The sequence below is a fragment of the Daphnia pulicaria genome, chromosome 8 (assembly GCF_021234035.1).
Source record: "Daphnia pulicaria isolate SC F1-1A chromosome 8, SC_F0-13Bv2, whole genome shotgun sequence".
NCBI lineage: Eukaryota > Metazoa > Arthropoda > Branchiopoda > Diplostraca > Daphniidae > Daphnia > Daphnia pulicaria.
The window spans coordinates 1,138,280-1,149,601 of NC_060920.1; the positions used below are offsets into that span (position 1 = coordinate 1,138,280).

An 11,322-nucleotide genomic window follows, 5' to 3' on the forward strand; every position below is an offset into this window, starting at 1 on the left:
TTAATTCTTAGGTTATTACTTATTATCTATTTCACATGTATTGTTTCATGCTGAATTTTTGAATGCATCACCGCATGTAGTTGTATAAGACGTCTCTCTCTTTCGTTACAAAATAAAAACAAACAAAAAAAGAGATGGACAGCAGCCGGAGGAAATTCAGATATTCAATCCATTGTATATATATAAATAGAGGCCAGCCTAAAATTGTTATATAGGTCATCAATAGGTATAATGCCCTATACAATCACACCCATACACCAAGGGGGGGAAACGGAATTCGCTCCGGGAATAAAAAGACAAAATCATTTTTTAAAGAAGAAACATAAATCAGAAATAAAAAGTATCAAAAATAATAAGTCTCCAATCGTTTGCGCTTGTTAGAATTTTCATTTTCTTTTTTTGTTTTGTTTCGTATTTTATATCATTGGGATATCAAAGTTATTTACATTGTTTTGTTTTTTATTCAAAGATAAGTACACAAAAATTTATATCTGGTGGTGTTTTTTTCACACTCGAGCACAGCTCGACTTTCTTCCGAGTCATTTTTTGAAAAAAATTGTTAATTCAATTTTTTGAATTTCGCGGGGGTTTATTAAATTCAATTGTTTCACCAAGCCTCGGCGTTGCGGGTCTGTCGTTTGCTCCTGGGCACGGTGGGTGAGAGCTGGGGCGTTTGAACGACGTCGGACGGATTGATTCCGACGCGCGGGAAACCCCTGGGCACGACGTCCGACTTGTCGGAGCCGCCTTTGCTGGGCTTGGGTGGCGAGGCCAGCGTCGAGCCGGAATCTTTCGGGTAGGTGCCAGTAGTGCGGCGGCGATGGAGGACCAGGCCGATGATGAGCCCGCAGACCAAGATACTGGCCAGCACCGACAAAACGACAATAATGGCCAGGTAAGGGGCCTCGATGTCCAGGGCCTGGGCCAGAATTTCCCGCGTTTCCAGGCTGCGGTCCTGCAGGTCGCTGCTCTCCTCTTTAGTGGCGGCCACTCTGAGATGAGTCGAGTCGAGTTTGTGGTAGAATTTCGACGACGTGCTGTCGGCCGGCATCGTGTGCCCGTCCATTTCCAGCGCCAAGTGGCCCGATTTCACCTGTCACCCAAATAATTATTGCCAATCATTTGAATCAAATCATTTTGAAATGAATTAGAAAAGTTGGTACCATATCCTCGAGGTGGGAGGCGACGTCGATCTTGTTGTCGCCGACCAGCGTGAAGGTCAGGACCGTTCCGTCCTGCCGGGATTTGACCTGGAGGGTCGACTCCATGGTGCGGGCCGACAGGCCGTTGAGGATCTCGCCCACCTGCTGACGCACTTCCTTCTCCATTTGCTCCTGGGCGTGGTCCATAGCCGGGAATCCCAGGGTCATCGCCACGGCCATCACTGGCACCAGACCTGATCGGACGGACCAAATTTTTAAAAAATTTCGTCATAATTTGGTTGTTGTTGCTGGACACTTACGGCAGGTCTGCTCTCCGCGGAGGAACTGGGTGGTGTTGGCCACCTGATTTCCGGCTTCGTCGACGCACCAGCAGCTGACTTGGCCGCTGTTGGACTTGGCCGGCAGGCACTGGATCGGCTGGAACCGGCCCAGGTGGTCGCATTCCGGAATCAATTCGCCGCTCTGGCCGCCACCGCCTTTCTTCAGTTGCGACTGGCGCATCTTCTGGCACCGGGTGTAGTGCGGATGGGCCAGCGATTTACCGCGCTGCTGGGCAGGAGATGGACCCACTGTTGTTGTAGTTGTCGTCGTTGTTGTTGGGGCTTCCGTCGTTGTTGTTGTGGTGGTTGTTGGGCTGGTGGTGGTAGTTGTTGTCGTGGTTGTTGTTGTTGTTGTCGACTCTTTGACTTCCGGCTGGACGTCGTGGAAGGCGTGGCGGGGCTCGGCTTGGAGGACGGCCGGCTCGACTTGAGCCAGGCACTTGACGGCCTGTCCGTCTGCGTCGACAAAGACGGCCTGACAGGTGCAGGGATCGACGGAGCAAGCAGCTTCCGGGTGGTTGGCGCACGTCTGTCCGGCGCAGGCCTCGTTACGGCTGCACGACTTGATCTCGCCCAGCATCGGCGACTGCTGCGGGCAGAGGACCAAGTCCGGGCAGCGGCTGGCGCACTGCTGGTAACTGTGAAAGTTGTTGGCGTTGCCTCCGCATCCGCCGAACGAGAATTTCTCGCACAGCTGAGTCTCCGGATTGTAAGCCCAGCGAGGGAAATTCGCCCGGCACATGCCCGGCTCCTTGGGCAATTCACACACGTTCACTATAAAAATAAAACAAAAATTTTTATGAAATAAAAAAACTTGTGAATTAAAGTTAAATGAATTAAAGTTAATTGAATTAAAGTTAAATGAATTAAAGTTAATTGAATTAAAGTTAAATGAATTAAAGTTAATTGAATTAAAGTTAAATGAATTTTCTACCTGGTTTCTCGCAGTGTTGGCTGCACTCCTGGACGGACTCGAAATTATTTTCGTTGCCTTCGCATCCGCCGTAAATGAATTCCTCGCAGGATTGGGAAGATATGTTGTAAAAGTAGCGGGGGAAAAGGGCCCGGCAGTGGCCCGTCTCGGCCGGCTGGCTGCAGCGATCGGTGCACTCGAGCCGCTGGCCCTGGCCGTCGATGAAGGCCACCTTGCAGTCGTCGCAAGGATCGGCCATGCAGATGGCGTCCGGGTGGAACGGGCAGCGGGCGTGGAGGCACTCGTCCCGGCAGACGGTTGGCTGGACGCTCGGGTCGGGACAGATGGGACCCAGGGCCCGTTGCTCCAGGACGGTCCCGTTGGGCGAGCAGCGGACCGATCCGCGGGTGAAGGAGTCGTCGATGGGCTGGCCGGTCGTGTCCACGCACCAGCTGAACTCGCCCTGGCTCTGCTCCCGGGCATAGTCGCCCTTCAGGGTGCAGACGGGCGGAGAGATGGACATCATCAACGGACCGGAACTGTTTTCTATTTTATTTTAGAAAAAATTAATTAAATTAAATTAAATTTTAATTAAATTTTAAATGCAATTTGATTTAATTTTTAATTTTTTTCGAATTATTTAAGATTTTTTAAAAGTAAAATTTAATTCGATTAACTTTAAATTTATTTCAATTAACTTTAAATTAATTCCAGTTAAACGGACCTTCGGGGGAGGTGCAGGTGGAACTGCATCCGTTGGAGCAGCACTTGGCCCGGCCGGAACAGTCCGAGTCAGACGAGCATTCAATAACGGCCTTGGTGTCTGCCGGGCAGCCGAACGGGTGAGCCGCTGCTGGGCAGGCGCCCGGTTTGGGCAGGAGTGGCGTCGGTAGGAGGACCGGGTGGGTGCAGGTGGAGCCGCACTCGCCCGGGCAGCAGCGGGTCGGTCCGGCACAGTCGGCGTCAGAGACGCACTGGTCAGCGCAGGCCGCCCCTCCGGCAAATTGGGCCAGCACCCGCAGGAAAGTGCGGGAGCGGACGGGCGGGCAGAATCCAGGTTTGATGGCGTCACGCAGAGCGGGCACAGGTCGTTGCTGGACAGTTTGATCGTCGTCCAGGCTCTGGAATCCGTTCTTGACTTCCTCCAGCAAACCTTCGTCCACCGGACGCCGGGCCAGCAGCTTTCCGGTTCTGGAATCCAGCGGAGTCGTATCCTCCACGTCGGAAGTTTCGGTGGCCATTTCCAGGTCCAGCTCTTCCAGTTTAACTTCCTTGAGCATTTCCGCAATCAATTCCGACGGTCCAGCTTCCTTCATCATCGTGTCCAGCAAGGCCGTCTCGGTGGATTGTTCCTTCTCTTCCAGCTGGCGCCTGAGGCGACTGCTGTAGACGGTGACGGATGAGAGCAGAGCGTCCGGCAGGACTTCGGCGTCCTCTTCCGGTGCGGAATATCCATTCATGTCGTAGTGGTAGGACGGGCTGGACGAAGTGGAAACCACCAGCGGCTGGGCGTTCCACGGCCCACCCTGTCTGGCCCAGGTGTCGGAATTCAAAACGACTTGCACTTCCTTCTGGCACTTACTGAGTCCGGCTTCGCAGTCCACCTTCCGGCCGGAAGCCGGATCGTAAAAGGAGGGACGGCATCCGCCGCAAGGATCAACCCGGCAGACGGCCTTGGGGTTGGCCAGGCAGATTTTACTCTCGCAAATCGACTTGTTGCAGACGTGGACCACGGCCTTGGGGTCGTCGCAGATGGGCGGGTCGATCGAGCGCTGACGGGCCTGCCGGACACCACAAGTGGGCGATCCTCGGGTCAGAGATCCTGGACAACAAAAATTTAAAATTAAAATTTCACATTTTTCTCTTGACTGGGCAGAAAATTTGACTGGGCAGAAAATTTGACTGGGCAGAAAATTGACTGGGCAGAAAATTTGACTGGGCAGAAAACTGATTGGACGGACAGAAAAATGATAAAAAATATTTTTCAACTGGACGGACCTTTGATGTGTTCGCCGTCATTGTCGACACACCAGCAGATGCCCACCTCTTCCAGGCACTGGACGGGTTCCCAGTCCCCATTGGCCTTGTTGCACTTGGGCGTGAAAACGACTTTCTTGAACTTCTCGGCCATTTTGAGATTCTTCTCCCTCAGCTCCTCGCAGGTGGACAGGGACGGGCAGACGGCCTTGCACTCCCGTTCGGAATCAAAGTTGTTCATGTTGCCGGAACAGCCCGTGTAGCGGAAGGCCTCGCAGCGGTTGCGCTTCTCGTTGAAACTGTAGCGCAGGACGGACGCCTTGCACGAGCCCAGCAACTTCTCCTGGAAACAAACGTCCCTGGGCTTGGGGCAGCAGACGGAAAACTCGCCCAACGGCGACAGGTGACACTTGTGGGTCGACGGGCAGCTGGAGCCCATGGGTCCGCAGTTGACGGTCGTGTTGCTGCCGGACTGGCCGTCCCTCAGCGGCTGGCCGTGGGTGCAGGGATTGTCCAGCCTGGGCAGGCAGACGGGCAGAGGTGGGCAAGGAGCCCGGATGCAGTTGACCTGGACCACTCGACATTCTTCGGCCGGCGATCGGCACTCTACACCGTCACAGGGGTCCCGGCAAGCGCAGACTGGGCAGCCGGACGTGTCCAGCTGATAGCCATGAGCCGAGCAATCCAATTCAGGACATTCGCTCAGAGCCGGGCAGCTTCTCGGGGTGTGGCATTGAGGTTGGAGTCCGGGTGGAACCCGGGTGCCGGCCAGCTCCCGCCCGTCGGCCGAAACGCACCAACAGGCCCGGGTGACTGGATCGCACTGGACGGCCTCGAAGGCTCCGTCCTCTGGCCGGCAACGTGGGATGAAGAGCCGATTGGCCGGCAGTCCGTTCTCCCTGGCCTTGTACTTCATGATCATCTGCATGTGCTGGCAGGCCGTCTTGATGAGCGGCTCGACGCATTGGGTTCCGCAACCGTTGGAGCAGCACTTGAGCTGGCCGTCACAGTCCTCGTCGGCCGAGCACTCGCTGTCGCAGCTGTCCACCGAGATGGGCACCAGGTAAGGGCACTGGCCGGCCTTGATGACGTGCTGGATCGGGCAGCAGGTCCCGTCCGGCCCGTTGTTTTCGCTGTAACAGGAAAATCCTGCCGGGCAGCTCAGCGCCCGGCTGCGCGGATTGCACTGGATGGGCAGATTGTCGACAGGGTTGAGGAATGGCTCGCCAGCCGGGCAGCTGGCCGTCCATTCTTCGATTTCTTCTTCCTCCTGGACGTTGGTGTCTTCTCGGTCAAGCTGCTGGACGGCCGTGCAGAATGGTAGAGCCGGGCAGAAGGGGGTCTCTGGGCATGGGGAAACGACCAGCTGGCATTGCTGGCCGTCCGGGCAGTTGGTGACGTCGCAGGGGTTGCGGCACTCGCACAACGGGCAGTTGGTGGCGTTGTCCGTCGCGAACCCGTAGTCGCAGCCCAGCCGGCACAGCAGCCCCGGGCATTCGCTCTCCGTGTCGTGACGCAATTTCAAACAGGTCGAGGCCGACCGCTGCTGGACCGAGGCCACGCCCCGAGTGCCGGGCAACTCGACGCCGAACTCGTCCACGCACCAGCACTGGCCGTCCTTGTCGCATTGCTCCTCCTCAAATTCGCCCTGGGCAAATTAAATCAAAATTAAAATTTCCATTGAATTGAATTACATAAAATTTAAAATTAAATTTCCATTTAATTGCAATTTCCATTTAATTTAATTAAATTTCCATTTAATTGAATTCAATTTGAATTCAATTTACCTGTGGGGTGCAGCGCGGGTTTTTCAAAATCAAATTGTAGCCGGGCTCGGCCGGTTTGCGCCCGTCGGCGATTTCCTTCATCATTTCGCAGATGGACGGGAGACGGCCGTCCTCTTCCGCCGGAATTGTTTTAATAGAGCCGGGCGGAGCGGCCGGAGCTGCCGGACAGCAGAATGAGGCGTTGTTGGGCAGGCTGTAGGTGCAGTGGAAGCCGGACGGGCAGGTAAATTTGGAGCCGACGGTGCAGCTGACGGCCTCGTCGGTCGCCTCGTTGCTCAGGTGCCGGCCAAAGGCGCAGGGTGGGACGAAAGTGGGCCGGCACTGCGGGCTCATCGGGCACCTTTTAGCGCTAGCCGGGCAGGACGGATCGCGTTTCATGAGGCATTGCTCACCTGCCGGGCAGGCCAGCTGCTCGCAGGGGTTGTCACATTCACAGGTGGCGCATCCTTGGCCGTCCGACTTGAATCCGTAGTCGCAAGTCGAGCCGCAGACGGGCGAACTGCACCTGGACGACCGGGCCATGGCATTGGCTGGAACAATAAAATTAAAAATTTGAAATTTCCGGCGGGAAATAAATTGCCGGGCAATAACTTACAGACTCCGTCGCAGACGACGTCCTGGGCGGATCCCATTGATCCTTTGACTTTGGTGCCCAGCTCGGGATCGACGCACCAGCAGACGAGTCCGTTGCGGCTGCACTGACGGGCGGCGAATTTCTGGCCGTCCTCGTCGCACTGGGGCACGTAACCTTTGCCTTCCCTTTCCGTCAAACTGAGCAGCTGGGCAATCTGCTGTTGCTGGAGACACAGGGAAAAGTTGAAGGGCGGGACGCAGTGCTGGCCAGCACCAGCCGGGCAGCCACCGAGACTGGGACAGCACTTGTCCGCCCCTTGGCATTCCATGTCGTTGGAGCAAGGCACTCCGCAATCGGTCGAGTTGGTCTGTCCGTCCAAAGCTGGGCAGCTGCCCGGCTTGGTGATTCGATCGGCGGCCATACAGCAAACTCCGTAATCGGCACCTGAGACGGGCAGGAAATTTTTATTTTAATTTTATGAGGTCATGACCCAGTTTTCTCTTTTTTGCTGTGCTGGGCTGGCCCGGTTGTGGCTTTCCTCTTCCTTTTATTTTTTTTTCTGTTTCTGCCCGGCCAAAAATGGGAATTTTTTACAAATTGGACAGCACATACCTGGCTGGACGATACAATCGAAGAGCTGCGGGCACTGCGGCTGACCGACTTGCAAGCCGCAGAGGAAGGGTCGATCGCCGCTGGGCATCGTCAGTGGCACACCGGCCGGGCACAAATCCTCGGCACTTCTCGCTTGCTTACCTGTTGATTTGTCCAGCATAAATAAATTATATCACAATTTTGTCTATTCATTTACATTTTAAAATAAAACTGGGCCAATTATTTTGTTTGCTGGACGAATTTCCCCCCATTTACGGTATGACTGGGCAAAATGACGTCATTGTGTATTGGGTTAAATTAAAGTTGAATGGCTAATCGATTACGGTAAATATTGCGTCAATAAGATAAGAGGCGGGCAAGGTGCTGCCCAGTTCAGGGGAATTATTGGGCCGTGAATAAGAATGGAAACCGTCGCTGCTGGGCCATGGAGCGGACGGAAGAAACAAGATGGCGGAGACGGGCGGGTGGTGACTTACAGGTGGGAACGGGCGGGCACGGTTCCTTGGCGCACGGCATTTCCTCCAGTTGGCACGTCTGAGAGCCTGGACATTTGATGCCTCGGCACGGGTCGCGGCACTGGCACAACGGGCAGCCCTCGACGTCCAGCTCGAACTCGTACGGGCACAGCATCCGGCATAAAAGTCCAGCACAAGGTTTGGGATCTAACAGGAAAATTATTTGAATTTGACATTAGAGACGGGCGAGAATTTTGAATGTCCAGCTAAAACTTACTGGTACAGTTGACGAGTTGGAGTGAGCGGGCGCGGGTGCCGGCCAGCTCGAAGCCGGACTCGTCGACGCAGAAGCAGTTGCCCGTCAGCGGGTCGCACTGGACCGGCTCGTAGTCGCCGATGGGGTCGCAGCTGGGCAAACTAATGTCGTTGTCCGTCATCTGCAGGGCTCTGGCCCGTTTCACCGTCTCCACTCGCTGCCTCTCGCAAGCTGGGCAAATAAATCAAAAATTAAAATTTCCCATAACTATACATTGACACGTGCTGCTGGAATCAATGAATGAAACGGGCGAATTTTATTTTTTTCCCACGGAACGGGATCGACTTATATAGGGCCGGCCGGATGACGTCTTCTTATTCTGACGCAATGTGACTTCCGCATCACGCAATGGCGTCTAACCTTTTTCTTGTTTTTTCCCATTTGGCCCGGGCCGTCTAACGGGATAAAAAGGGACGGCCTTAATAACGGTAGGACATATTCTTCTGTGTACAAACTCATCAGGTGAAATGAATCTTTTCTTTCTCTCGCCCGGTTAAATGGTGGCAAAAAAATCAAAAACGTGAAAGTTGTAATAATGATGATGGCCAACAGCCCAGCAGCAGCCCAGGTGCTGCGCTGTGCCAACCCGCACGTGTGCTGCTTTTAAACAGGAGAAAGTAGGGCGATGCCTTTTCTTTCTTTTTCTCGATTTTTTGGCTGGCCCACATCTTCTCCTCCAGCTGGAAAAAAATAAAAACTAAAACTGTTTTTTCTTTCTGGCTCTGCGTATAGACGCTGGCGGGCAGTTTAAAAAAAAAAAGAGGGGAGTGGTGATGGCCGTCGTGTTGCCCAGCGGTGGTGAAAATGTTCAACCCACAAAAATTGATGGCAGAGAGAGAGAGAAAATAAATAAATATTTTCTTGTAATACAAAAATTCATGAGAGAAAGTTGCCGAGCTGTGCTGGCCCGGCTCCTGCTGGCCCTTTTTTTTATTTTCAAAGATTTAACCGCCACTCGCGTGAACTCTCCCACATTACCGAGTTCGTTCCAGTTATTTCATAACAAATCAAGACGGAAATGAAATAAATTCAGGTTGAAAATTTGAAATTAAATATAAACTCACAGGTGAGTAGCGGCATGACGCAAAGGCGTCGGCATCCGTCGGTGCAGCATTTCGATTGGCCGTGGCAGTCGTCGTCGCTGGAACACTCGTCCGTCCGTTTACCTTCAACGGACGTGTCAGGCGGGCATCGGTCAGGGTCTCGGATTTTACTCGGACATCTGCCCGTCCCTTTCAGCCCGGCTGTTAAATGACAAGCAAAAAAATGAAATGAAATAAAAATCACGTGATTAGATTGAAATAAAATCAAATGCCATCAGCAACGGTGTCTTGCGGTTTGTAACGGGGTACGAAACGGCCCTTGGAAATTGGAAAGACGGGCACGCTCTTTGAACTCTTTACGGTATATCTACACGTAGGTACGTACGTCATGACCTTATTCTTCTTTAAATGGTAGAAAGAGTGAACCGGAAGACATGTGCACACATGTGCCCAGCCAGTGGCCCAGCAGCTCACAAAAAAAAAGAGATAGGAAACAAAGACAAAAGTGAAAAGATGTTTGGCTGGCCATCAGCAGTTCAGCTTCTAATATCTTTTTTTGTGGTATTCATGTCAACGGGGCGGAGCCGGGCGCAATGAAAAAATTCCGTGGAGCCCCCGCTGGACAAGAGGAAGAAGGGGGGAGTAAGATTTTGCCCAGGAAGATTTTTATTTTGTTGTGTTGGTGGTGGTGGTGGGGGATTTTGATGTAAGTAGGTCATGACGGCCCCTCTTCTTCTTCTTCTTTTCCTTTTTTCTCTTCTTCTCGTCCGCCTCCCTCGTCTTGACCCGGATTCGGCGCACTGAACCTTTTTTTTCTTATTTTTATTTTTATTTCCAGCACAGAGAAATTGAGACGGGCCAAAGATTTAAAAAAACAAAAACTTGTCGCGATTGAACGAGTAGGAATTTGATTCACTTTTCAGGGTGGTGGGGGTTTAGTTTTTTCCGTCGTGTGTTGATAATAAACGAGGTCGATTGCAGATATATCTGATTGCGACAAAAAGAATATATTCACCTGTGAATGTGGAATTGAGGCTGGCCGAAGCCAAGCCGGCCAGGACGAGTAGCAGCAAAACGATCGATTGCTGCATCCTCTTTTCTCTTTTAATACAAATGCGATTCGTCCGACCTGAATGATTTTCAAAACAAAAATTGACAAATAAATTTCTTGTCCGTTTAAAAAAAAACCGGGCAAAAGCGGCTGAAAAAAACAACAGAAGAGAAAATGTCGAGAAAATGACGTGACCAGGATATCCGTTTACACCGACACCCAAAACTCTTGTGAAAGAACTTTGTTCTTCTCGTCGCTGTGGCTGGATCCACGCCCGTCTTCTTCAACCTACATTTTCTTTTTTCTTTTTTTCTTTTCTTTGTCCGTTGAGCCGGGCGTGACGGAACAAGAAACACACGTTACACAAGTCTAAGTAATAAGTACGTGCTGTTGCTGCTGCGTATATATTACAGGTTAGTGTTTTTAGTCTCCCATTCGGCCATTAAACTCACCCAGCACAAGAAAATAAAAATAAAATTTCATTTTTGTTTTTCTCATTTTTACCTGGAACGAAATGGACGCAAATCCGCTGGATGACTCAACACTGTGGGGGAAGAAGGGGGGCGAACACCCAAAGTGTCTTTTTTGCGCAAGGTGCGATGTCAAAACTCAACAAATATAAGAAAACCCACACACACAACTGGGCAACAACCAAAAAGAGAAAACGGGCCAGCCAAAAAATTCAAACACCACAGAGAAAAAGATATAGGAGCGTCTGGTTGGACAGCTCTCGATGGACTGAAGTCAAATTCTTTTCACCCACCACTGTGTATACCCCAGCAGACAGACCCAAAATGAGTGGGGGGGGCTGGCCCGTCTTCCTCAAGCTCCGCCCCTTTTTCTCCTTGATAACACACACCTGTATTAGTGCTGCGTGTCGAATGGATTTCTATTTTTCTTATTTTCTACTGACATTTCTTCAATGTAGGCCCTTTTCCTCCACCACCCCTATAAGCTATGTGCTAACCTCAATTGCGTCATCATCACTCGCGGCGGAGAGGATCGGAATTCCTGCGTGTTAATAAGGTCCAGTCGGGATGGGCCAGCGGCGGATGAGCCGAAAGCGGACGGAGAAAGTCCAAATCGGCCGACAGTGTATATCAATGAAACA

General features: G+C 52.0%; 3 protein-coding genes across 4 annotated transcripts in view; 1 reads left to right on the forward strand and 2 right to left on the reverse strand.

Moving 5' to 3' along the window:
• The window catches only part of LOC124312357 (collagen alpha-1(I) chain-like), a 1,404,094-nt gene that overhangs the window by 482,165 nt on the left and 910,607 nt on the right, over positions 1–11,322 (reverse strand). The window lies entirely within an intron of this gene.
• Positions 1–11,322, forward strand: part of LOC124312451 — a 102,128-nt gene that overhangs the window by 2,572 nt on the left and 88,234 nt on the right. The window lies entirely within an intron of this gene.
• On the reverse strand, positions 20–10,966 carry LOC124312268. 2 transcript variants are annotated; one of them, XM_046776733.1, is made up of 14 exons: positions 10,717–10,966; positions 10,176–10,286; positions 9,182–9,361; positions 8,079–8,288; positions 7,823–8,008; positions 7,347–7,487; positions 6,756–7,178; positions 6,161–6,690; positions 4,395–6,021; positions 3,121–4,218; positions 2,418–2,942; positions 1,463–2,257; positions 1,164–1,396; positions 20–1,093 (listed from the first exon to the last, which is right to left on the reverse strand). In XM_046776733.1, the coding sequence occupies exons 2-14, from the start codon at positions 10,249–10,251 to the stop codon at positions 608–610; spliced, it is 6,510 nt and encodes a 2,169-aa protein (XP_046632689.1). In that variant the 5' UTR covers positions 10,252–10,286; positions 10,717–10,966; the 3' UTR covers positions 20–607. The 2 variants fall into 2 exon arrangements, with proteins under 2 accessions (XP_046632689.1, XP_046632688.1); XM_046776732.1 differs by having other exon boundaries at positions 10,176–10,289; positions 10,716–10,966.